The sequence below is a fragment of the Cucurbita pepo genome, chromosome 13, assembly GCF_057944985.1.
Source record: "Cucurbita pepo subsp. pepo isolate OVF chromosome 13, ASM5794498v1, whole genome shotgun sequence".
In the NCBI taxonomy this organism is placed as follows: domain Eukaryota; kingdom Viridiplantae; phylum Streptophyta; class Magnoliopsida; order Cucurbitales; family Cucurbitaceae; genus Cucurbita; species Cucurbita pepo.
In genome coordinates, this window is record NC_141810.1 from 16,015,342 (window position 1) to 16,041,414 (window position 26,073).

Consider the following 26,073-nt stretch of genomic DNA (forward strand, 5'->3'; position numbering starts at 1 on the left):
GATCATAGATCAAATTACTTTGTGGATGGGATGGGATGTCCCTTCCATTGCTGTTTCACATCGATTTTCACGTAGATATTTCTATGCCTCTTTTTTAATAAAATAAATAAATAAAAATAAAAATAAAAGAAAAAATAAAAAGAATATACCAAAAGGATATGTTGGGAAAGATTAGTAACAATAATCCAAGGAGAGGCAATTTTGTCTTCTTCAATGCAAACAAACATGTAATAAACTATGGTATTCATTTACACGAATGATGTTAGGGTCTTGTGACCAAGATCTAGAGTCCATGACCTCCGATCCATAATGAACCTCTCAAGTAGTGTTACATGAACTGGATTGGACGTACGACTATCTCCAAAAAAGACCATTAAAAGCCTAGTTGAGAAGTGGCAACGATCACATCTAAGCTAACATCATGATCATCATAACAATGAGAAATATAATTAGAAGAGATCTCACTAAACAATCATAGTAATGCTACCCTAATTATTTAGTTGACACTCTTATGATCCAAGCACTAACTTAAACATAGAAATGTCCCACATCGGTGTCAGTGGGTGCGTCGCTTACTTTCACCTAAATAAAGTAAGTCTGAAATCTGCGAGAGCAGCGTCACATGTGTTAACGTTAGGCGAATGCTGACTCTGACCCTCACATGACACCAAAGGACATTTTGCTGTTTCGCAAGCAGCCCGAAAATGTACGAAGTCTCTTTCAGCGCTTCTATTCAGGGGCCAATGTTCTGGCAACCCGACAAAAATTTTAGTGTTCTGCTCCAAGTTTTCACACCACAAAATCTTAACCACTTGCATGAGAAGAACCCAACAACCCCATCAGAGAGTGTCACTGAATTCTGCAACAGAGGAAGAGCAATCCATGGCTTTGGTTCTCTCAGCTGCTCTTCTCCCATTTTCTTCCTCTCTTCTGCAACGCCTTCCCAGAAGCACTTCCAAGCTTCGAGTCGTTTCCAGCCATGGCGGTGGTGGTGTCGAGCTAATTGCAGATTCCGCCGCCCCTTCGGCCGAAAGGGTCAGTTTCGGATTCAAAAATTTGGCGGAGACTTTTTGGGTAAATGTGCAGAGGGCTGAGGGGAGACCATTCAGTGTGGGTCTTAATTCGCCATTGTATTTTGGGGATTCGAAGCTTGAAACGGTGGAGAATGTTGCAATCAGAGTTGAACTGAAGAATGGGTGTGTTGGTTGGGGGGAAGTTCAAGTGCTTCCGTCTGTTACTGATGTGAATCTTGAAACAGTTCTTGCGAAGGCTGAGCAGGTCTGCACCTACCTCCGCCACACTCCGCCGGCGACTCTAAATTCGATGTTTGATGATATTACCGGGCTTCTTTCCCCTCGGGAGTTTGCTCCGGTGAGTGAAATTTTCCCTTATGAATTTTGTTTCTATTTTTGGGTCGATTTCACTGAAAGGAATTGAATGGATGTGTTTATTTAGTAAGTTTTGTGGGGATAGTAAGAGTAACTCTTTAAATGGTATCTGTTTTGTAAAGATCAGGGCTGGGGTAGAGATGGCATTGATCGATGCAGTTGCTAATAGCATCCGTGTTCCACTTTGGAGATTATTTGGTGGAGTGACTAGTACATTGACAACCGCAATAACAGTTGAGTTCGATGAACTTTTGCGCTAAAATGGTATCTTTTTTTTTTTTTTTTTCTTGGTTCTTGAATAAACAATTTCATTTTCCACTTTTCTTTGTAAAATTTGTTACTGCAGGTTCCAATTGTTTCCCCAGCTGAGGCCACAATCTTGGCGTCGAAGTATTACAATCAAGGATTTGGGACTCTTAAGCTTGTTGTTGGAAAAAACTTTGCTGCAGAACTTGCAGCTATTGAGGCTATTCATGCAGCTCTACCCTGCTGCTCACTCATGTTTGATGCGAATGAGGGATACACAGCCGAAGAAGCAATTAAGTTTCTTGAGAAATTGAAGGGTAATATTTTTACAAGATATAAAATCAGCTCAGAGTCTTTATTGGATGTGTTTATTAGGCAGTGTGCTCGCTAGGCTCTGAAGGGTAGTAGATTGTGAGATCCCATATCAATTGAAGAGAGGAACGAGTGCCAGCAAGGACGCTGGGCCTCGAAGAAGAGTGGATTGTGAGATCCCACATCGATTGGAGAGGGGAACGAAACATTCTTTATAAGGATGTGGAAGCCTCTCCTTAACATACGCGTTTTTCTTTCAAATAGGACAATAGGACAATATTTGCTAATGGTGGGCAAATTTTCAATGGTTATACTTAGTTATTCCTTCCCATCACTTGCATTTGATGTCAGCATTATGGACAAATTGTGTTAATTAATTATTGCAATGGCAGATATGGGGATAGTTCCTCTTGTTTTTGAGCAACCTGTAGACCGAGATGACTGGAAAGGTCTTCGCCAAGTCAGTAACGTTGCTAGAACATATGGGATACCTGTTGCAGTGGATGAAAGCTGCCGGAGTTTGACTGACGTTCAGAAGATCATCGATGAAAATCTTGTGGATGCCATAAACATCAAGTTGCCCAAGTTTGGAGTCCTTGGAGTTCTAGAGATAACAAATCTGGCAAGAAAATCAGGCTTGACTCTTATGGTCGACAGCATGGCCGAGACGAGACTCGCAACCGGCTTTGCAGGCCATTTGGCTGCTGGAGTTGGTTGCTTCAAGTAATATTTCATGTCTTTTTTTTATCACCATTCTGCTAAGAGCCCTGGCTTGAGTGAAGTTTCTTATTCAAATTTGCAGGTACATTGTTCTTGATACACCATTTTTATTAGCGGAAGATCCTGTTGTTGGAGGTTATGAAGGTAAACATTCTAAACCAAAATGAACTTTCTTGCTTACCATGAGGGCGCCTGAGTCTAAGCTCTACTTTTGTCCTCAACTAGTTTCTGGTGCTGTGTACAAGTTCAATAATGCAAGAGGCCAAGGAGGGTTCTTGAATTGGGATCTTCTTCCTGGTGAGATATACTGCCCATGTGTTCTTCTTATATCATCTTTCGCAGTCTTACTTTCAGTCATTTCATTGTTTACAGCCATTTGAATATCCTGCTATTTCTTACCAAACCAACCAAATGGATGTGCACCATATTTACTTCTTTAAAATATCCCAATATACTTGGTTACAAGAGCTTGCTTTGCATTTTTCTTATGAGCCCTGTGATCCCCTTTACCGGACTTTATCCAAGCAGATATTGTCCACTTTGACCTGTTACGTATTGCTGTCAACTTCACAATTTTAAAACACATCTGTTAGGGAGAGGTTTCCACACCCTTATAAGAAATGATTCGTTCTCCCTATTCAATCGATGTGAGATCTCACAACTTAGCTCTATGAGATGGAAATTTGGAATGATTTTATGATAGAAATCAAACTTTGTGTGGAAGTATATACTAATTCTGTGGCTGATATTATTCTGCAGAAGCTGGTGGGTTACCTTAAATCCTTCAACTTTTGGCGGCCCTTATGGTTTTCTGTAGAAAATAAATGCTCCAGTTAGTCTAAATTGATGCATGGCACTCTGCAAATGGCTAAGCCTTGAAGGAGTAGAGGACAAACTTCGTTGTTGTTATGAACAAAACCTTTTAAGCTATCAATTACTAGGCCATGGAAATTGGAGAAAATATGTACATTATAATAAGCCTTTTTTGGTGTTAACACGAAAAAAGAAAGTGTCGATCGGTTGTATATTCATTTGATAAAATTTGGTTGAATTGTCGTGATATAACATAGTTAAATAGACGATCAAGAGTGTTACTCTTGCATTTCGTTTATATTATTAACTACATAAACTCAATATCGATAGGGTCTAAGCATAATGCTAATTTTGTTATTAAACATGTAATTTTAGTAACAAGATCATTCAAACCTCACTATAAGCTTACAAAGCAGATTTTAGTCTTAATCCCTTATTGAAATGAAGGCGGCTATGTATAAGAGGTCAAATTACAGTGTATACTATGCACAAACTACCATTCACACATCATACACAACGTGCTATCAAAATATGATACCATATGAAGACACCATCACAAGGAATTTGTAATGGTAGAGCTGCTAACCCAGTTATCATCTATGACAGAATTCGGCGAAAAGGCGGGTGGTGTTCTCTTCGTGATCTCGATGTCGTCTTCAACGACTCCTATATCGACAACTTTAGACATCTCAGAACTGGATTTGTCATTCTCAATCTCCCTTAGTACTTCCACCACCTCTTCCATGGAAGGCCTCATGTCTCTTTCTTGTTGAAGGCAACGAAAAGCCAACTCCGCTACTGATGTTGTCGCCCTCATAACTTCAGGATTCTTGTCGAACCCGAGCTTCGGATCGATCAACTCATTCAATGCCCGATTTTGTATTTTACTCACTGCCATATTGCTCAAGTTGATATCCTGTCGTTTCCTATCGGTGTCGACAGCTCTTAGCGACGATATAAGCTCGATCAAAACTACTCCAAAGCTGTATACGTCGCTCTTAGTGGTAAGTTGATAGCATTGGTAGTACTCAGGATCAACATAGCCAGGCGTGCCTTGTGGGGCAGTGGAAACATGAGTTACATCAGTAGGGAACAGCCTTGAAAGGCCAAAATCAGCCACTTTGACAGTGCAGGTGCTGTCAAGGAGAATGTTATTGGTTTTGACATCTCGATGTATGATGTCTTTGCGATGGAGATATATGAGTGCATTCGCTGTTTCGATGGCGATTCGCAACCGAATCGGCCAACTGAGTAGACCAAACTTCACCCGTGATCCGTGGAGATGGTCGGCGACAGTTCCATTGGGAATGTATTCGTAGACAAGGAGAAGGCCTTGGCTAAATTTGGAGGTGCAGCCATAGAGCTTGACAAGGTTCTTGTGTTGTAAATCAGCAAGGATATTCACTTCATTCATGAACTGCTCCACACGTTTGCAGTTATGTTCATATAGACGCTTCACAGCAACTTCACGCCCATCATCAAGCTTCCCTGTTTCACACAAAGCACAATCAATAAACATACCTCTTGCAATATGTTTAACAAAAGATGACAAGAGCTTCATACCATAATAAACAGTGCCAAATCCGCCATCGCCAAGCTCTCGAGAACGGTTGAAATTCTGGGTAGCTTTTTCGAGTTCAGCGTAGCTGAATACTTGAATATCAGAGTTGGGGGAAGGCCTCTCAAGGTCAGATTTGGAAGAGGGATAAGAAGGAATGCTGTGAGTCTGGAAGGAGTTCAGAAGAGGAGCGGGAGGCATATCTTTGTCGGAAAGAGGAGCAGAAACAGGAGGAGAAAGGGCAGCTTCCTTGCTGACATACCCAACTGGGTGCTTCTTCTTCTTCTTCTTCCCCAAACAGAAAAAGATGCAAAACCCTAAAATCGTTGCCACCAAAAAGGCTCCTCCAACCGAAGCACCTAATCATATAAACAATAAAGTTCAAAAACTGTGTAGAGAGGCAGTGGGGGGTTCCTTCATGTTTGAACTTACCAATTATAATGCCTTTTTCTGTTGCTGTCTTCTTCGTCTTCTTTGCCTCTGCTGCAAATTTTTACAATCAGTTCCAACTCAATTACAGAACAAAATTACGCATATATTCTAAAAATCATTAATAACCTAATAATTAGTATTATTAAAGTAATTAATCATTAATAATCTAAATCTCTCCTAGAAAAGGGGAAAAAACAGATTCTAAATCTGTTCAGATCAGGAGCAGACGAGGGACACGAGAGAAAAATGGACGGAGAATGGAGATGGCGCTCGAACAGTGAGGAAGGCATTCTCGCCGGAGCGAGTTGTTCACTTCTTAAATGACTTAGCGAAAATGGAAACAGATCTCGCCGTCGGAATGCGACATCGTCGAGTAAACCAGGAGAAAGATGGTGAACGGATGAAGCCAGGTAAATCAGTAAAAAATTATTTGATTTCGTATTGCTTTTCAATCTTGATGAATGTTGAGTTCGAAGAATCTTAATGTAGAAAGGATAGAACAACTTGGCATTTGGTGATTCGAGTTGAGTTGAGTGGTGGTGGGATTCAGAGTGCGTACTAGTGGAGCTTCAGTGTTGGCTGTCTGGATTGGCTAGTCCTTTCGGTTTACTGGAAAAAAGAAAAAGCCCTTGAAATATATCTATCGTACACAGATTTAGGATTTTGTTCTAGGAAATAGAAATCATTTCAAAGTTCGTGGGAGAATTAATGGGAAGTGGAGGAACATCTAGTTGGATGCTTATTTGAATCAACTTAGCATCTGGATGAACTAATTCTATACGAAGAAGAATCGAAAAACCCTGAAAAGGATTTGAATCATACATACCTGAAGGCGTTGATCCACAAGTGGTTTTGAAAGCTCCATCCAAACAATAACAAGTGAATTCACCCAAACTTGGGTCTGAACCACACTGCCCGCCTGATTCATGACACTCATAACACACTCTATAGTCTATCCTCCACTGCAACTCAAATCCAGTTTCAAGAGCTTCTTTTAGGTTTAGCTCACTTGGATTGCTCTGTAGACTTTGCATCATTGATCTAGAGATTGCAACATCAACGCTATGGTTGCACTTCATCGTGTTTGAGATATTCCTAGCCTCGGAATTCTGGGTTACGATGAGATTAACATAATTTGTACTGTTTATGTTGCAACGAAACTGGCCAGGCAAACCAACGGGCAAGGGTGGGCAGTCATAAAATAGCTTTAGGGGCTGAGTGTTTGAGCTGTAGTAGAAGAGGTTTGAGTCAAACGTGGTGTTCTTCAAGGACTGTGGACAGATATTGTTCCAGTAATCTTTTCTAGCTACCCTCAGAGTGTGTGTGTTGGTATTGATCTCGAGAACCCGATAGGCAATGGAGTTGATTGCAATTTCTAGAGCTTCTTCTCTGCAACTCAACTCAAAACTTGGATGGCCACAGTAATCAGGTCGATTCAAACCCCAGAAAGGATAGCCGAGATTTGGATATGTGAGGCACTTCAATGATGAGTTGCAGTTCCTATATTTCTCCTCCTCGCCATCACATAAAAGAGTGAGGGGTTGGATTAGAACTGTTGCTATGAAGATCAAGGCCAGAAGCAAGGCTTTGGAGGGATTGGTAGCCATTTTTGACAGGGGAGTGTAAATTCAGAGGTGTGGAATAGAGAAGAATGAATGAAATGGTTGAGTTTATTATGAAGAATGATGATTTGGTTGAAGAACTCCAACGAAGTGGGATGTGAAGTTTTGTCAAAGGGAGGCTTCCGTAAGTGCTACACTACCGATGCCAGTCAATCAACGTTTAGCTTAACTAAACTTGGTCCTAATACAAATGTCCACTTCTTATTTGTCATAGCACCTAACACCTCTATCTCTTTCTCTAACTAAGCAAGGGGGTCTCAAGCAAAGTAGGAAGACTGCGTCTGCCTCTACCTCTTAGTTCATCTTAGATTGAAAAGACTATATAAGGTTGGTTTAGTAGCTCTTTTTTTGAACAGGTAAAGCTATTTGAAGAATCTTTCGAACTTGTTAGGGACAGGTTCCGGTCACTCTTTTGATGTCATGCCATTGTGGTGGCACGGGAACTACGTAAAATTTTTCCCTACACACCTAGAAACTCCATTTCAACTTTAGACTCCACAGCTCACCCAAATGAGCGCTACTAAGTTGGCCCGACCTCATCGATCACTTGCTTAAACTGCTGTATTTGCAGTGCAATATTTGCTACAGAGTAGGGATTAGAGACTCGAACAAACCCGGACTTTGAATATGATCTTTCAGTTCTTGCAATCACCATTTTCAGGACGATTGAATAGTAATTGACTTTAACTAAGATTTTAGAATCATATTTAGTGAATAACAAGGAGTAAGGCGAGTCTTCTGAGGTTCCGAAACAATAGAACTAGACAAAGTTTTTATTTTACATATATGCCTAATATATAAGTTCAGTGACTGGTAGTGATGGCCTCTTCTTCTGAATGATGAAGATGTTAGTTTCAAAACTTGGGATAAGTTCTTGTTACTTATTTTATACTGTAATTGTTGACAACTTTTGTGATTATCATGTTGTGAGCTGAAAAGTGAGTAAGAAACAGAAGTAGTAATGGAAAGGTAGGGGGAAGCATGATCATAACTCAGGGGGACATGGTCACTTATTCCATAGAAGACATTATCTTATGAATGCAGCAGCTTAATCAGTGTTCATACATGTTTACTTTTAGTAGTTCTTGAGTGTGATGATTTGTAAGAAGCGTGAGATTGTTTGTGTGAAAAGCTAGAGAGAATAAGGATCATGTCTGAAGAAGTATTGGCTACATTTGGAAGGGAAAGCAAGAAGCAGAGTTAAAGAGGGGAGAGAGTTTGTGTACGTACCGGGAGGAGGTGGTGCTGTTTCTGGCGCATCATCCTTTGGTGGCGGTTCAGCATCCGGTCGGGAAAGACAGAATTCAGGCCCTTTGCCTGGACAGCAGCATCTTGTTTGATTGGATTGCAAGTCATAATCGTAAACGGCACCAGGAACCCCACATTCCCCACATTCTTCATTCAATTTCACCACCCGCGTTGACTTGAAGTATTCCATGGTACGCTGCGCTACCCTTTCCCATCCATAATCAGTTTCGCTCAACAACGATGCTGGAATTTTAACTTGGGTACTTAAACTACAAGATGCATCAGGACAAGTAGGTTTGCCTGGTGGGGGGTGACTGCAAGATTCATAAATCATCGCATAGACGAAACCTGACGAATTTTTTCCTTTCTGTGAACAGAGTCGATTCGTATAGCCGATTTGAGCTATTATTATAAGGATTGGATCACTCATATTAAAGCCCAGGACTTCGTATTTTTCTCCTATAATTTTCATGACTTTACGGCCGCCACTATCCTGGCATATGGGCTTCATTGACTCGGGATTACCACCACCACAATTTTCCATTCCATTAATGTTCCAGAGAAGAAACTCCTTCGAATCGCATTTCAACTCATCATCGCAGTTCAAGAACCATTCACCATAACCAGGGGAAGCACGAGACGTGGTCAAAATCAGGAGCAGAAAAGGTGAAAAAAGGCGAAAAAGAGAGCGCAGAAAGGATCTGGAAGTCATCTGTAAGGGATAATTTGATTGATTGGTTGATTGATTTTCCGACATTAGAGATGAAGCTTATGATATAGGAATGGGTGGGTGAAGCGAAGGCATGGAGAGATGGGAATCTGGAAGTTGGTACATACACGCGCAGTTGACTTCATCAATCACTCTTTAAATTTAAGTCTGCTCCTCCTTTTTCTTCCATTTCTTTTTGATTTGGATGGTTGAAAGTCTTTCTTTCTGGACTTTTAGCCCATCATTTACTCCATCGTTATTCCTGCTCACCACTCATCTCCATCCCAATTTCAATTCTTTCTTTCCTTCAATCTCCCAATTCAATCTTTCAACTTTAGGTGTGAACATTGAACATTGGACTACCAGTATCTTTAAAACACGATTGACTCGTTCTGTATTTTAAAAAATATTGTGAATAATAAGAGCTCAAAAGATGTGTGTGCGAATAAGAAAATTATTTCTAACACTAATAAATCAGTTGTACATAAAATTAAAATGTGAAAATTTGAAATTTATAGGAGGAAAATGACGTTAAAATTATATTTGTATAGTGTTGGGTGATGGAAATGGGGGTTGTGGTAGAAACGTAAATACAAACTTTGGAAGGATCTGAATGCAAGTTCCCAGGAGCCGACACGTGTAAGCAGTGGCTAGGTATAGCCCTCCAACGAAGATAATAAATAATAAAAAAAGAAATGTTTTTATTCGCTGCCGCCGTCGTCTCTCTGTAACACCAAAGAGTAAAGACCCAAAAGGATCCATTTCACATCCCACTTCCCACTTCCCACTTCTCACTTCTTCTCATCCCTAATTCAGAATCTCAGATCTCTCTCTCTCTCTCTCTCACAATCTCCAAATTTTTATTCCAATTTTCAGTCTCACTTAGGAGAAATTAATCGACGAATCTCTCAAATCTCAATCTCAATCTCAATCTCCCATGGCTACCTTGCATAAATTCAAGCTCTTAGCCTCCCAATGTGCCGTCGCCGGTTGCCCTACTCAAAGCCCCACTGCTAGCCCCGTCTTTCACCTCCGCCGTCGCCGACGCAAAACCCTAAGAATGCTCCTCAACCGCACCGATCGCCGCCGATTTCCCTACCAAGATAACTCCGCCGATCCTCAAGATGTCGACGACGACGATGACGACGACGACAATATGATTCCGGAGAAAAACGATAAGGAGGTCCGAGCCAGGCGGAAACTCAAGGATTTGTTCGTCTCGTCGCCGCCACTCGAGGATAAGGTTTCCGACAGGAGAATCGAAGAACAGGAAGCATTGTTAACGACGGCCAACACCAGCGCCGCTGGAATCGGTACGCCCGCCATCACTCGCCGCTCTCTAAGGCCGATATCGGCGACATTTCGTTACAGATTTCTCCGGCGAGCTTGGCGGCCGGTGCTCGTCACCATTCCCGAATAGAGGATGCTCCTCTCTGGTAAATTCTGTACGAAGAAACTCCATAACTTTTGCCTTAATTCTTTTTTCTTTTTTGATTTTCATAACATTCTTTTTTTTTTTTTCCTAATAAATTCGGACGAGTGGTCTAGCGGTGGGGAGGAGAACGAAGAAAACAATGTAAATAATTTAAAGAAAAAAAAAAAAAAGAAAAATGAAATTACTGATAAATTACCATACGAATACGATAGCGGTGAATTAGAATTAAAAGTTAAAAAGGTAATTAACTATTGGCGCCGTATTTTGATAACGTGCGCCGTAGTTGCGTAAGGACGTAATGGCCACGCGACGTTGATAATTCACCAATCCGTTAACGGAAAAAGAAGGTTTTAACGATTATAAAACAAAAGAAAACGTTTAGCGTTAAATCTTAATTAAAGATGGTAATGATGAATTAATGGAAAAGCTTATTTTGGGAGTGAGGTAAAAAAATGTGTGTAATTATTATTGTTGGTATTTAGTTTTTGAATTTAATATATGTGTTGGCTTAGAATTGAGAACAAGGAGTTTGAATGTGGAGGAGAGGTGCGTTGATATAAAACTAATTGTAATAATTAAAATAAAAATAAAATAAATAAAAAAGAAGTCACATGGGTCATTATGTATATGTACTTTATAGTAGCACGATTTTAGGAAATGCAAATCATGATGTGGAAGAATGTGGAGCACGAGATTCATATTAATTATTAAGGGTATAATCCTATTTGATTTAGTTTTTAGTAGAGACTATCTTGTCGATATTTGAAATGATTTTTCAAATGTTTAGAAGTAAAAAAGTAAAAAACAAAATACTTCAAAATCATTCCAAAAAAAATATTCCATCTTTTATTGTAAACAAAAAAATATTCATCTTTTATTGTAAACTAAATGGAAACTAAATGGAAAGTTAATCATATTGTGAGAGAAAGAAACAAACATAATGAAATTCAACCATGTGAATAATAATGAAATTCAACCATGTGAACAATACGAGTGGTAGCCATCGATCAAACCATCCTCCAACAATTTGAGCTATATCCCCCATGTTATATTCTATTTTGAAAGAGACTTTTCAAAAAAATAATGACGAAAGAAAATTATTACTCAAGTTTAAAGGGGTTAGTCTAAATCCTATTTACACTCATCTAAGCTCAGCACAAAGTTAAAGTTTAACGAGTCCAACTCAATATAGCCTATTGAGTTGGATATGGATCACCAAATTACAGATCGAGTGAACCAATCAACTAACCAAGAAAATTCCAAAAGTATAACAATAATGATAGGACTTGGTCCCGAACATGATCCTCGTGTGTACAACAAATACAACAAACACATTTGTTTGGAGCAAACTTTGGAAGGAAGCAGATGAAATATTCCTTCCCACACACACACACAAAACGGAATATAATTTCTTTAAGCAAAAATGTAACACTGCCAGCTGTAAATTCTACAATTTTTTTTTTTTTTTTTTTTTTTTTGACTAAGTCTTTGTTTCTTCAAAGAGACAATCAATATTGTTGTGTAGGTTAAGATTGCCTAAGATATGAGACTTACTTGGATCCCTCTCCCACACCTTAATGATACACAAAAAGGAATAGAAAACCAAACAAAACTTGCTTTTTCAGCTTTGGACAACTTTCCAACCCCTTTCTTGCCTAAACCCTAAACCATCCTTTGACTCGTCTTCTCTTTAACCTTCATGAGTTTATTTATCCCTCTCCATACCATATCAGTGACAACAATCATAGTTTAAGGTTTCTGGACAGGAACTTGTCCTCCCCCTTTTCAGGTTTTCGTCAAGATGGACACTTTCACCCTCCCTAACTTCCTGTCAGCAAACCCCTCAGCTAACCACATCAGCCTCCTTAACATCACATACTACTTTCCTTCCCCCCTTAAACTAGTGAAGAGCTTAATTCAAAGAATGTGGTAGGTTTCAATCAAGTCATAACAGCCCAAGTCCACCGCTAGTAAATATTGTCCGCTTTGGTCCGTTACGTATTATCGTTAGCCTCACGGTTTTAAAACGCGTAGAACCGGTACTCATCTAGATATTATCCTCTTTGGGCTTTCTTTTTTAAGCTTCCCTTCAAGGTTTTTGGGTTTTCCCTTCTAGGCTTCCCCATTACGCCTCTACTAGGGAGAGGTTTCCACATCCTTATAAGGAATGTTTCATTTCCGTCTCCAAATGATATAGGATCTCAGACAAACAAATAATCTGATATGTAACTTCATCAAAAGTTGCCACTAAAACCTGCCAGAACATGAAAGCATATGCTTTCAATGTTTTGCAGACTCTCCATCTTGGCTGATTTAGAGGTCACTGATTTATGTACATATTCTATAGAAATAAAAGAATCACGTGTGTCTTTATCTTTTCACTTACAGTATCCATTCCAGAACCGAAGTAGACAGATCCCCTTATGCTCTACAACTTGTAAAGGATTTATTCCTCTCCATCTTAGCTGCGTTGTTGTCTTCACAGCTTTGAAGCATCCATTACTGAATGTGGGGTCTCTGCCTATCAAACTTTATTCACATGGAGATCTGATGTGTTCTTCAAAGACCTAACGAACCAATAAAAATAAAAAGATGTAAAAAAAACATTAGTAGCTTGTGGAGACACACACAGCTAGTCACATTTAGATCACTTTACCAGACCCATTTCAACGTAGAAGAGAGGTGTGCATTAAAAGACAAGCTTTGTACTCTGATTCTGATTAATTTACTCCCCACTATCATGCACGTTCTCCTGCAAAACAAAACGTTATTAGAACTTCAGAACATTAGAAACTTTAATCTTTTAAGGCATTTCCAATATAACGAGGACGCGCTGCGCACCAGTTCGAGTTGTAATTCAGAAACTTTTTGCCGTTTCTGATTAGCAAAGAATTTCAGTGACTGCAGAGAAAACAGGAAAATTAGCAGAATCAAAGCAACCATATTGACACAAAATTGGAGCATGCACAAGCCCACCGTTAATATATATTGTCCTCTTTGGGCTTTCCCTTGGTTTCAAAACGCGTCTACTAAGGAGAGGTTTCCACACCCTTATAAAGAATGCTTCGTTCCCCTTTCCAACCGAGGTGGGATCTCACATTTAAATTAACAGAACAGGGAAGAGAAGTGCAAAAGAGAAGGCTTCACATACTCCAATTCTCTGAACCTCCAAGGATCTACGTAATGCTTTTCCTTTAGTCAAGAGATTCTTGGACACCGAACGTAGAGGTCGTTTATAGTTCTTTCCACGGAAAATAATTATGGCATAACCTTCTTTTAGTTTGTCCATGGATATTAAAATCCCACCACTTTCTGCTTCAAGCGATTTCGCAGTAGAAAGAACCTGATTAAAAGCTCTCTGCATGCTAATCACCTTTACCACCTCTCTGTGTTTCCAGTGTTGATGCAAACCTTCAATAACACCATCAAAGATACCACGCCTACCTAAATTCACCAAAAAAACAGAAGGGGATCTTATGTTTGTTTTCGTCAATGTAAAATCGATCAAATTTGTATGTTTTCAATAAAATTCCAAAGGCGGTGAGGTACCGAGTGTTAAGCAGCTATGCATCTTCAATCCCATCTTCCTAAAACATATCCTCTCCTCATTTGTAATCAGTTCCTGGTCTGCATCTGGCTCGACATGTCTGCATGATGCATTCAACTTTGTCAACTCCTTTGTTGACTTCTCTACCTTAAAGTCAAGCTGCAAAATCCCCATAAGAGAAAAACATCAGGAGGACATGATAACAGCTTAACAAGGATGATCAATTCAGATAATAGCACGTCAAAAGTTAACCGTACAATGCTAAGCCTTCGCTCTTGCTTCTTCAGCTCCCTAATTATTTTTCCCTTTTCAGCATCTGCTTGAAGTGTTGATTCTGTACTTCCGGTTGTCAAATCTTCATACTCCATTGTGATATCCTTAAAATCTGATAAAGTTCCAGCCTTGGCTCTCTCTTCCAAGTTCCCAGTGTCAAAACAAAAAAGTTCACTGGCTTTCAGCCGTGAATTTTCCTCGTGAAGTTGCCATCTTTGGAGCTCCGTTTCTCTTTGAATTATTGAATTGGCAACTCCAACAGGTAGGAAATCCTTGCCTCGGTAAAGGATAATGAAAAACTTGTTGCGCAGCAGCAATGTTCCTCCTGTGAGACTCTGAACCAGTAATGGTTATTAAATGCAATCACATCGACTCGGATTTGTTGAGTTATACTCAAGGGCAAGAAATTCAGTTAGTCTTTAGAAAATGTTTGCATTAGACTGTTCTATACAGACAATGATTTTTCTGCTTTAGTATAATCGATGTTCATTGAAGGACGATGTCTTTAACATATACTAGAAAACTTTCAATTATTTCAGGCTCGAAGTCTCATCACTTTTAGAAGAAATACTATTTCTAGAAAACTTGCCTTAAGTTCGTACGCCATCTGCTCATTGTTTGTATTTGGAACCCCCCACTTCAAAGCAATCTTAGCTATCAGACTTTTCTCCCACAACTTTAAAATGGCAGCAGCCAACCCTTGAAGTTTTCTGTTTCTGCCTTCAAATATTTGGAAAATACAAAATTAGTGAACAGAGAAATACCCAATGAACTAGGTAGAGAATATTCAATCCAGCCATGATATAGCAGGGTCTGTATGTAGCTATGAACATGCACACGACATCATAAACAGAGCATAAAACATTATTTATCCACTAATGAAAATGCATGTCAATTGGGGTAAAATTTGAAACTCTATACCCTATAGATTTGGCTCGGAGCAAATGATCATTAACCATTCTTCAAAAATTATGTCGAACCGTTTCTACACTGTTATGAAGTTGTGTTGTGCTGGACCAACCAATTCAGGAAAGGAAAAAAACAGATTAAGGTGGACATGCCATTGTGTTGCTCACGACCTTCACTTAAATTGTTTCGGTTTTTCTGCGACTTCCCATAAAATTTGAAGCAGAAAAAAGACAGCTATTCAAAACCCTCGACCCTGATTTTTACCTTCATCCTATCCCAGTTAATATTGCAACTGAAGAGCTCAAGAAATTTGTATTCAATGAAGAAAAAACAAAAAATTATACCAAGAACAAAATGAGTAGGTAAGGGATGTGCAAGCTTCCTCAGATATAGTAGTTCAGCATCTGTAAGCTTTGGGTTAGTAAAGGGTGGACAGCGCCTATAGGGAGGCATATATCCAGGAACCACCTCTGGAAGCATGTCAGCATCAACCGGCAGAGGTTTGTGCATCCACCAGTCAATAAAGCGAGGCCCCAAATCATCTAATAGTCTGTCAGTTTCCCTCTCGTAGAGTGACCCACTCAAGAAAGAAGTAGAAGCTTCTCCCCATTCATCAAGATTGTCGTTTATACTTCGATTCGAACCACCTTCATCATGTTCGTCGAGCGAAAAATCAGTGTCTGTTTCCAGGAACGGTGTTCTGGAACAGTAAGGACTATCTACTTGCATTTTTGTGCTAAGTTTCAAACCCAGTGGATAATTGCAACCCCTGAAAACAACAAGGGCGTTTTTCTTACTCCAGACGACCATACCACCAGTTTTCATCTGTACAAGAGGAACCGTAACCATATAAACACATTCTAAGCATAATATGTATGATTATAAACTGAAAGTCCAAAAATGGATGGCAGCATAAAGTGGTGATTTTCCTAACAAAGTCTTTCTTAAGGAAACACTTCTCACATGTAAATTGCAAAGGCATTCCTACTTCAAATAACAAAATACTCGAAACAAAAGAGAAAATTAAGCAAAACCATCCTCACCTCAACAATTTCTCGTGCTCTATCCATATTGCGGCTCAAGGGGACATCAAATTTCAGCATGGCAAGCTCATTTGTCTCCCATGTGAAGTGTATCTTATTCACAACGTCTTGAGTAACCCCAATTTTATTGACCTTCACCCATTTCTCTATTTTTGAAGCCTCACCCCTCAACCTTTCAAGCAACACTTTATCGAGACTCAACTCAGCTGAAGTCACTGTTTTCTTTTTAGGCCTCCTCAAAACAATCCCATCGTCCTTCTCCCACGGCATTCTCCCGCGAGTTCTAGACTCATCGAAACCCTCCAAATAAAAATCCCCAAATTCAACCTCCTCCAATTTCATTCCGGTTTCTCCCGAATCGCCATTTTTCTGAAGTTTTTCAATGCTTTTAGCAATTCGTCGCATTGCGTATTTCCCTGTTTTAACATTTCTTCTATCAGCTAAAGCCCTATAACGCTTTTTGTCCCCATGACCGTCCGACCCATTACTTCTTTCGGGATTTGCAAGATCCACGCCTTCTTCTTCTTGGGGTTGAAGATAGAGAGGAGCCTTCGTCCATGGCGCTGTACGGAGGTTAATGGCGGCATTGGAGTCGGAAGAGGGCCCAGACAGAAGAGATGATTGTGATCCTGTAGAAGTGGCGGGAATTGGGGCGCGAGGCTTGTGGGAGGAAAGGTGTAAGGGAGTGGAGTCTGATCGAAAGGATGGGGGAAAGAGAATCGTAGGCAGAGCTGGAGAGAAGCAAGTCGTGGCAAGCATAGTTTCGTGTGGTGTATCAATGGCGCTTGTCCATTACAGAATCGGATTGAGTAAATCAGTCGAGGACTGTAGCTGTGGTCTCTTTTATACGGAGGAAGATAGCGGGTCATCCGGTCAGATGGCGCCACCGCCACGTAGATCTTGAGATTTATTGTTTTTTTTTTAATGATAAAAAAAAAAAAAAAAACAAATAAACAAACTCTAACCTAAATTAAAAAAAATTATATTTCAACAGATTTTAAGTGGGAGTAAAAAGAAACATTTTTTCTAAGAGTATAACAATCTACCGTGTTTTAAAACTATGGAACTAATGACAATATGTAACAAACTAAGCTGAACAATATCTACTAGCGGTAGGCTTAAGCTGTTACAAATGGTATCAAAGTCAGTTATTGAACCGTGTAAAAATTTGTCGAGATCATCCACGCGTTTTACATCACATTCTAGATGATAAAATAGGTGTGAAATGGAAGTATGCATGTATTTTGGTACCAAAGACCCAAGAAAAATATAAAGTATGATGAAATCAAATGGAGTTGTTAGGATTTGTGCTAGATTTTATGTATTAAACTAATCAAAACCCACAACCTCAATCAACCAAAAACAAACCTTGTTTGACATATTATAATGGTTAGTTTAGACTAAATTATACCTAATTTTTTTTAATTCACATTTTATAATCATTAATTTACTTTTTTTTTCTTTTTTTTTTTTTTTTTTAATGTAAAAATAGTTTAAGATACAAGAATTTTAATATTTATTTTTCCGACAAAATAAATTCATTGGCTCGAGTGACTTGTCTCTAATTCCAAAAAAAAAAAAAAAAAAAAAAAAAAAAAGTTATACTATTAATAATAGTAAACGTTGCATATGGAATGAAGGGTAATTTTGATTTTAAAGAAAACCCCCTTCCAAAATGGGTGATTTTTGTTAGCATTGAATTTTTCTTGGCATGTGAAAAGACGAATTTACCTGGTGGGTCCGAAGTGAAAAAGAACTTGCTTCTGTCTGTTTTTTTCTTGATCCTAATCCTAATCGGAAAAGAATAGGAAAAAAAATTGACCTCTTCCCGATTGTTGGTGTTTAGACAAACATATTTTGTTGTTTAAAAATATAATGTTTAGTGGACAATTAGTGCATAATTTAGAAGTGTCATTTTCTCCAAAAACTTAAAATTTTTGTAGGTTAAGAATTTGAAATTATTGTAGAGAGCGCCAAGTTTCTTTTTTAAACCAATACTTGTATGACTGAAGTAGACTTGGGATTAAAATATATCAAATTTCCTAAAAACTCTCCATTTTGGCAAGCAAACATGCATCTCTTCATTTGCAAGTTACGTTGAAAATTTGGGTCTTCTCAACTTTTTTCTCCTCTACTAATTCTCTTTCGTCTAAATTTCTAATCCAACCATTCTGTCTATCTATCTCTTCTCTCTCTCTCTCTCTATCTCTCTAACATGGCGAACTCTCAGCTCAAGCTCTTTGGTTTCAACATCTCAGAAGACCACAAATCAGTTTCCAACTTTACAGAACCGCCGGCGGCGGAGTTGCCGGAATCTCGATATCCCCATGCCCCGAAGTTCGAGTGCCAATATTGTTGCAGAGGATTTTCCAATTCGCAAGCTTTGGGTGGCCATCAAAACGCCCACAGAGAAGAAAGACGGCTTTTGAAGAGGGCTCAAATAAAATCTTGTCATCTTAATTACTTCACGCCTCTGCACGTACAGAACTGGCTCTCGTCGTCCTTTGTGCCGCAGCCACCGAGTACTCCACTGCAGGCGGCGGGGCTTCACGCTATGTCACGGCCGCTGCTGTCGCAAGATGTTTGGCGGCAGGCTGGAGTTATTACTGGGGCGGTCGGAGGTGTAGGAGATGAAGCTGTTCCCGGTAGGGGTTTGGGCCTGGATTTACAACTTAGTCTTGGGCCTAGTAAGCCTTGACTTGGGCTTTTCCCACTTAAGGCCCGGCTCACAAGGTTGTAACTTTTTTTTTTTTTTTTTCTGAAAAAAGAAGTTGGAATTTTGTCTACTTATTTTAGACAAATTTTACATATAAAGATAATTTAATGAGAAACCAAAGGCTGATTTTATATTCATTTTGTTTTAATTTTAAAATAGTTTTAACTATTGGAAGAGAATTCAACCTTTGTAGTCCGTTTTTTAGTTAACATAACAATGTTTAGAAATAAGCTTTTGATAGTTTTTCATTTTCTTCTACATTTTTCTGAAAAGATGTTTGAAATTGATGCAAATCATCAACGTAAAGAAAATCGCTTAATTAATGAATTAATTAGGTTGTTTAGGTTTTGAGGGATGAAAATTCGTAGTCGCAGAGCAGTATGTGTGCAAGCTTCCCAAATCGAAGCCCTAACCAAGTAGGAAAAAGAAAATTGCAAGTAAAATCAAAGAGGTGCGTACCGCTGAAGGCGACGCCGGAGGAAGCGGCCACACAAGTCTGAATCACGGTGTTCTCCTGGCGAGTGAAAGGCTGCTTCGGTAAACCAGATTTCTCCAGAAGTCTGGTCCATGTCTTCACGAAGAAGAAACCGAGAAGATCGGCGGAGACATTGAGCGAAGGAGTAATACCGGTGGTCAAGTTGAGCTTCACCACGATGTAAGTGAACAACACGCTCAGTCCAAATCTCACCACAAACGCTCTCGCCGTCAGATGTTTCTGTCACAACGGCACCTCTTGCGCTTCAAAAATCCACTCCACCGACATAGATTCCTCCGCCATTACTAATCCTTGATCTTCTTTCGCTCTCTTGCTCTTCTGGTTCGGATCCAACTCGTCGTGCTTCTCCTCCTCCGCCGAAAAGGATGATCAGGATCGTTGATCTTGAGTTTCAATACGAACACGGACGCAAAACCAGCGATAGTGTGGAAATGAATGTGGAATATTGGAGAATTGTAAATTGCGCTTCAAGAGAATTGGAGTGAGAAAGAATTTAAAAAAGAGGTAACGAGACTGAGAGCACTTGAAAATTAATTAACCAAAGATATATTTTAGAGCCCATTTATTTATTTATTTATCAATGTTAACCAAAAATTTATTTTGTTCACTAAAATAGCCTTTCCTTCCAATCCGCATAAATTTTTACCCTATTTTTGTAATTGAGTTTTTTTTTTTTTTTTTTTTTTTTCTGAAAAAAAAAATACCAATTTAGTCTGACTTTTAAAGATTTTATTTTTTAAACTTTAAAAACCAATATTTTAATCCTCTAACATGGTGATGGAGGAGGAATGAGACTAGAACACCATGTAGGAGGAATGAGACTAGAAGAAAAGCTGATGCTCATAGCATGATGGGAGAACATATCGACTACGAGGATGATTGGATCATTGATTCAAGATGCTCGTAGCTTCGTAGCTCAAGCCTCAACCCAAGTGGGTGGACACTGAAGATAGCACCAAACTTATCGATGAACTCATGTCAAAAGCCTATCTATGATCATATCAAACAATGTAAGCAACAGCCTAGTAGTTAGGTAAACAAATGGAAACAGAAAGCAAGATAAACAATCAGAGAGTTGATCGAAGCAGATGAAGTTGTGTTCCAGCCTCCAAGCATTACATTAATAAATGAAGTTAAATTACAAAGGCTTGCTATGTGCACAAATGTATGAAGTCAACATAACTATCATGCTACATTCAATTACGCAAAATAAAGTCCAACACTACAAGCAATACATTGAAAAGTGAAGATAAATTACAAACTATTAGTATGTGCAAAATCCATTTAGTTAAGTCGGATGCAAGGTTTCCTGGTAGGGCCTTACTGGGATGCACCACTTCCTGAAAGATTTGTTAGCACAACGGATCAAGTATCACTACTATTACATATAAAAAAGCTCTATTGCCTAGAAATGGGTGCCATCGGCATGGATGAAGACGGATTATAGAAATTACCATCTGAACCCTGGAAGCTCTGGTAAGAATTCGTTGGTATTGTACAAGGAGACATCCCCGTCACTGGGGCACCTAAATTCGGGTACCCAGGCCTCGCTAATGGTTGCAGTGATTGTGTCATACTGTAACTGTAAGCTATGCTACTTACTGACCCAGCAGCATTCTGTGTGAACTGGGGCAAAGGGAGCTGCCCAACAGGAGGCAATGGAGGCACTGGCGGTGGAGATGACGACGGGGGAGGTGGCAGGTCAGAAGGAGTGTATTGTTGACTGGTGGACGAGGCGTTATGTTGGAGAGACTCCGGGTGTGGGAAGGGAGGGACGGGTGGTCGCTGAGGATTGGGAGGCAATGTGTAAGGCGATTGGTCGTTTTCAAGTTTCAGCCTCTTCTCAGATGGATAATCACCAGGTAACTCTTTATTTGGGTTTCCAATTACACCCTCGGATGCCAGAGAAGATAGGACGTAAGAGAGCATCTGAACCGAGGATGTCGATGCAGTTAGCTTAGCTGCCACTGCAGCAGCAGCAGACTTGCGGGGATCTTCCTCAATAGGTCCAGGTTTTGCAGGAAAAGGTAATGAGGGTGCATACATTACTGGGGCTGATTGATCTCTCTCCCTTGGTACAAGGGTGTGTGGTGCTATCGAGGTCTGAGCATCTTTTGAGGCCTCCTCCTTAGTCATAGCTTCCACATTTTCACCATTTAAAAACTGCCTGCACAGATTCTGAGTTTGTTCCGACTGGGAATGAGAAACCTGTCAAAATAGGTCAATCTCGACCGCGTAATTAGAAAAATACAGAAGAATCAATGACCCCATACTCCAACAATTTGTGAAACACAAATGCAAACCTGAAGTTGATTTCGAACTTGCTCCAATTTGAATTCCTGAAAATAAAAAAATTATTCAAATAATAAGATTGTCTTCTACTAACCATGTCATTAACTTTTTTCCACAGGGATGCCAAAATACCTGTTCTTGAAGAGCCTCTCTCAGATGAGACACAAGACTTGCCCTCGAAGTTTCAATTGTTGTTAATTGTTCGATGCAATCCCTCAAAATGCTATGATGTCCCCGCAGATCCTCTGCAGCTGATGATCCACGGTATTGCCCTGTGTAGTTAAAGAACAAGAACAACAACAAGCTGAGAAGCACAGACAACAGACATGGCAACACGACCGTTTCCATAAATGTAGGGCATGGACACACTGAATAAGGAGATGTAGAAGCTACAAGTACCTGAATTGACATCAGCGCCAATTTCTTTGTCCAGTTTCTCAAGATAGCTAATAGAATTCCTGCATTTGCTCAATACTGCATCTTCATCGACCTCACTTCTGTAAACAACTTGGTAGCAAGAAACTATTTTATCCAATGATATGCTGCCAGATTGTTTCTGTTGAAAACAATAATGAGAATAAGTGATTAAATGGCCAGACTATAAATGAACATAATTCGGACGCGATGAATTAGCAATATTTTACCAGTTTACTGCTGAAATGCTTCCCATTTCGGTTACCAGTTTCCAAACTCTTTCCCATTATCTCTTCTTTAAGACTCTGTCCTCGAGATCCAAAAACTTTTCTCTCCTCCCAAATGCCAATCTGTGAGTAAAATTAAAATGGGTATAAATAAAACAAATATGATAACAGAGTCAAGCCAAAACAATCAAAATTCTCTTCCACTTCAACATATCAACAATGACATCGAAAATTATGAAGAATTGATCTTCGCTTACAGCTAACTTATTCTGTGATCGACTATTTGCACTAATATTTTCTTGTCTTAGACAATCCATTGTACTTCCTTATTTTATAACACTTTATAAGTCTCGACTTTGGTAAGCACATATGATATTGAGCTTAGCATAGAGATACATTATATGGCATTCAACCCACCTTGACCCCACAACAGAATTCACATCGAAAAAACTTGTAAAATGTTTATCCAGGGTATGTTTCCAACTCATAGCGGTTTTATGGAATGCATTAAATTCATGAGGACAAAACATCTATTCTTTTTTAATGCAGAAAATAACATTCATTTTCCCTTAGAAATGCCATTATACAAAAGATTTTTGCACCACAGGAATTTAGCAGGGCTTTGTCTAGAGGCAGAAAATAAGAATGGAAAGCCCTTAAATTTTGAATTTAAGAATCTAAGAAACAGTGTTAATCTTTCCATACACGGAGGGAAGAAACATACAAGATAGAGGTTCGAGAAAATTTATGCATGAGTAAAAAAAATTTGACAAAGGATTACTGTACCAGTCGTAGGGCAGCATTTCTACCAAAATCATCACCGTGCTCAATTACATCACGAAGTGCATCTGGAAGGACTTTCCAAAATTCACCAACAAACTCCGAACCTTTTCGCCTACTGTTCTGCAAAATGTCATTTGCAAGATATAGATAGGCCAACCTCTGCTCACGTGGAGAACAATGAAACTGCTTATCCCATGTTTCTACAACTTGCTTGGCTTTGTTCATGTGAAATATACACCAGTGGGATAAAGCTTGATTGCGTTAAGGATGGAACTAAAAAACCGAACAGTCAAGTAATAAGACACACACCAAGGAATCAGGCACTCTCTAATGCATTTATAGTGCCTCATCTAGTGGCTAGTACCAATAACCTTATATGATTCAAGGAAGCATACCAGAAATGGACTATTGGGTACCAGTGTGGCAGTACCACAGATTCACAGTACTATACCATAACACACAGTCGTAGAAAAGAAGATGGTACTCAGATAAACTGAGAACATACATCCAAAACCCATCTTGTAAAACAAATGCAGAGGAACATCACCAAGAGAGATAGACCGAGAAACCAAAAATGAAGAGAAGTAGAATTCCTCCCAAAACATAAGATTGAATATAGGTAGCCAAAGTAAAACACTAATGGAAGCTATTTCCAAATGTGTAACAATGACCTAAAACACCTGCCATGCCCAAATATAATATCTAAGAACTTAATACAGAATTTTCGTCAACAAAACAAGAGAATTAAAGCAATACATATCCATTATATAAGTGATAAAATAAAAAAGATAAGTAACTTAGCCATAAGAAGAGAATAATAATAAATTTCAAAGAGGATACTCTCAATGCTCGCCTGTGAGTTGTTGAGCCTGGCTAGCTTGTCCACCAAAATTTGTGGATTGAACGTACCACCCATTGATTCGGATAACTTTTTTGCACAAATAACGTAGAATATGAAGGCCAATCTGTGTAAGGAGAAAATGTTCAAATCAAAGGGAATAAATGAAGTATACAATATATGCAAGTTCTCTTAGCTTCAGTATTTTGTAGTAGCAGTTGCTTGTTCTTTTTCCCCTCTCAACAAAAATCTCTCTCTTACAAAATAAATAGAGTAGATTGTGATCTCGACATAAACATAAACATAAAACGTCACCTCAAATGTGATATTGGCTGATATGCAACACAAAACTTGGTGAATTTAAAATCCGGAAGGCACAACTCAGGAGATTTTTGGTGCAACTTATAGCTTTAGTTGTTAAAAATGCAGAAAGATAAATTAATGGATTCTTTGTAACAATATCCCAATAATGCTTAGAGACGCCTTTTCCTATAAAGAACGGCGTATTCCAAGAGGAGATGTAGAAGAGAGGGGATGGAAAGATTGGAGCTATTTGGTGCAACTTTCATTAATATAAGTAAGATAAATTTGTGGATTCTTTACACCTTTTTCTAAAAAGAACCAGCGCATTAACTCCAAAAGAGAAAATGCAGAAGAAAGTGGAGGGAAGGTTAGAGCTATTTGGGTATGTTTCTAAACTTTGGCTTTCAGGAGAATATCTTATGAAAGTTCAGAATCAATTTCAATGACTCGCTTCATAATGAAGTGTAAAAACTAAGTTCTCCTCAAAATTTAAACATGCTACTGACCAAAGATGTCTAAATTCTAGAATGTTAGATTTAAAACCACTGCAGTTGAACTAGTTCCACCCAGTTCTAAGAATAAATCAAATAAATAAATAGACTTTCTCCTCTCCTACTCGTACACAGAACAGAAATTTCAGACATCAAAATACTAATAATGTAGCCGCAAGTCAAGATCTACCTTTCGAAGCTGCTCTTCGACTCATCCAAGGGGGAAAACAAAAACAAAAGGATACAAAATAAAACAAAGCAATCCAAAGTAGATGGTTCAAAGCAAGAAAAATAGCTGCAAAATACTCGAAAGCAAGAAAAGTAAGAAGGATCACGAGATAGTTACATCCCCCATAGAACTATAATTACATAAGGTAGAAGAAGAAACAGAAGGTACCTGGAAAAGGGAATGTGGGTTAGAGAGAAAGCAACTAAAAGGGGATGAAATTAGGCCATTGGAGGCCGTTCTCCATGGAAGAGAGGAAGGGAATTAGAGGAAGTCGGTAAAAGGGTTTTCGAAAACAGCGGGCAAAGGGCGAATAGAGGGAAAAGGGGGAAAAGGGGGAAGTATGGGAGTTGAGGCACGGGAAAACGGAGCGTATGAAGAAGAATAAGATGACCAAAGAAGGGGACGAAGACGAAAGCCCGTAGGGGAAGCGGGGATTTTGGAAGCAGGGGGCGGCCTCGCCAGATAAGATGGGTTTAGAATAGCGGTGTGGTTTAGGGACGCGAAGAAGTACAACTATTTTGGCTCCACACCACGTCTCTAGACTTTGGGCCGCATGGGCGTGGGAACTGAAAGTGGCAGTGGAACTGATTTCGGCTCTGAGATTGTGAATCAGGTCTGGCTTTGGCGCCGCTGCTTGGGCGCGCCAGGTCTGCTCTCGCGCCTCCTTTCCTCCCCTCTCTCTCTCTCTCTCTCTCTCTCTCTCTCTATCTAATTAATTACTATACAAATTTCAGTCTCCAAACTAATGTAGACTTGCCTTGCCCTTTTTAGATGCTTACGTTCACAATAAATCTTCCCTTAATTTGCTCTCTCCACTTAATTATTGCTATCAAAATATATTATTTTAGAGGTCTCACTCTCTTACTTCTAATGCCTCTTCTTCAAGTGTGGGTATTGGGGGTGCTAGCACATGTTGTATTACCCTATATAGTATAGTATTGAACTACTACGAGTCTTATTTGACCAAATCAAAATAAAATTTACAATATCCAAGATAATTATTTTGAAAAAAAAATTGAAGAATATATT

The 26,073-nt window shown here is 39.2% G+C and overlaps 7 protein-coding genes across 12 annotated transcripts; 3 read left to right on the plus strand and 4 right to left on the minus strand.

Annotated features, from left to right (window-relative positions):
• Window positions 1-771: 771 nt before the first annotated feature.
• LOC111808522 (L-Ala-D/L-amino acid epimerase) lies at window positions 772-3,697 on the plus strand. The gene is made up of 7 exons (XM_023694566.2): window positions 772-1,371; window positions 1,511-1,621; window positions 1,735-1,951; window positions 2,339-2,669; window positions 2,749-2,810; window positions 2,892-2,963; window positions 3,426-3,697. Exons 1-7 carry the CDS (start codon window positions 817-819, stop codon window positions 3,443-3,445), a joined length of 1,368 nt encoding a protein of 455 aa, XP_023550334.2. The 5' UTR covers window positions 772-816; the 3' UTR covers window positions 3,446-3,697.
• Window positions 3,698-3,813: 116 nt separating this feature from the next.
• On the minus strand, window positions 3,814-9,200 carry LOC111808520 (LEAF RUST 10 DISEASE-RESISTANCE LOCUS RECEPTOR-LIKE PROTEIN KINASE-like 1.3). 4 transcript variants are annotated; one of them, XM_023694563.2, is made up of 4 exons: window positions 8,322-9,200; window positions 5,470-5,517; window positions 5,043-5,396; window positions 3,814-4,967 (listed from the first exon to the last, which is right to left on the minus strand). In XM_023694563.2, exons 1-4 carry the CDS (start codon window positions 9,094-9,096, stop codon window positions 4,033-4,035), a joined length of 2,112 nt encoding a protein of 703 aa, XP_023550331.2. In that variant the 5' UTR covers window positions 9,097-9,200; the 3' UTR covers window positions 3,814-4,032. The 4 variants fall into 4 exon arrangements, with proteins under 4 accessions (XP_023550331.2, XP_023550330.2, XP_023550333.2 ...); XM_023694562.2 differs by having other exon boundaries at window positions 5,470-5,520; XM_023694565.2 differs by lacking the exon at window positions 8,322-9,200 and adding an exon at window positions 6,296-7,945.
• Window positions 9,201-9,595: 395 nt separating this feature from the next.
• Window positions 9,596-10,551, plus strand: LOC111809331 (50S ribosomal-like protein). Its single transcript, XM_023695773.2, has one exon. It carries the CDS (start codon window positions 9,986-9,988, stop codon window positions 10,466-10,468), a length of 483 nt encoding a protein of 160 aa, XP_023551541.2. The 5' UTR covers window positions 9,596-9,985; the 3' UTR covers window positions 10,469-10,551.
• A 2,133-nt stretch (window positions 10,552-12,684) lies between these two features.
• CRS1 (maize chloroplast splicing factor-like protein) lies at window positions 12,685-17,073 on the minus strand. 2 transcript variants are annotated; one of them, XM_023695435.2, is made up of 9 exons: window positions 16,256-17,073; window positions 15,557-16,037; window positions 14,893-15,023; window positions 14,288-14,638; window positions 14,033-14,189; window positions 13,635-13,927; window positions 13,325-13,384; window positions 13,145-13,235; window positions 12,685-13,050 (listed from the first exon to the last, which is right to left on the minus strand). In XM_023695435.2, the coding sequence occupies exons 1-8, from the start codon at window positions 17,012-17,014 to the stop codon at window positions 13,209-13,211; spliced, it is 2,259 nt and encodes a 752-aa protein (XP_023551203.2). In that variant the 5' UTR covers window positions 17,015-17,073; the 3' UTR covers window positions 12,685-13,050; window positions 13,145-13,208. The 2 variants fall into 2 exon arrangements, with proteins under 2 accessions (XP_023551203.2, XP_023551202.2); XM_023695434.2 differs by having other exon boundaries at window positions 13,140-13,235.
• Window positions 17,074-18,254: 1,181 nt separating this feature from the next.
• LOC111808943 (zinc finger protein 6) lies at window positions 18,255-19,221 on the plus strand. The gene has a single exon (XM_023695194.2). It carries the CDS (start codon window positions 18,471-18,473, stop codon window positions 18,951-18,953), a length of 483 nt encoding a protein of 160 aa, XP_023550962.2. The 5' UTR covers window positions 18,255-18,470; the 3' UTR covers window positions 18,954-19,221.
• Window positions 19,222-19,311: 90 nt separating this feature from the next.
• On the minus strand, window positions 19,312-19,749 carry LOC111809333 (putative metal-nicotianamine transporter YSL8). Its single transcript, XM_023695775.2, has 3 exons — window positions 19,702-19,749; window positions 19,431-19,614; window positions 19,312-19,379 (listed from the first exon to the last, which is right to left on the minus strand). Exons 1-3 carry the CDS (start codon window positions 19,747-19,749, stop codon window positions 19,312-19,314), a joined length of 300 nt encoding a protein of 99 aa, XP_023551543.2.
• Window positions 19,750-20,548: 799 nt separating this feature from the next.
• Window positions 20,549-25,759, minus strand: LOC111808234 (uncharacterized). 2 transcript variants are annotated; one of them, XM_023694097.2, is made up of 9 exons: window positions 25,213-25,759; window positions 24,024-24,148; window positions 23,187-23,434; window positions 22,404-22,523; window positions 22,159-22,315; window positions 21,892-22,031; window positions 21,771-21,806; window positions 20,922-21,675; window positions 20,549-20,807 (listed from the first exon to the last, which is right to left on the minus strand). In XM_023694097.2, exons 2-9 carry the CDS (start codon window positions 24,097-24,099, stop codon window positions 20,788-20,790), a joined length of 1,551 nt encoding a protein of 516 aa, XP_023549865.2. In that variant the 5' UTR covers window positions 24,100-24,148; window positions 25,213-25,759; the 3' UTR covers window positions 20,549-20,787. The 2 variants fall into 2 exon arrangements, with proteins under 2 accessions (XP_023549865.2, XP_023549864.2); XM_023694096.2 differs by having other exon boundaries at window positions 20,549-21,675.
• Window positions 25,760-26,073: the final 314 nt, after the last annotated feature.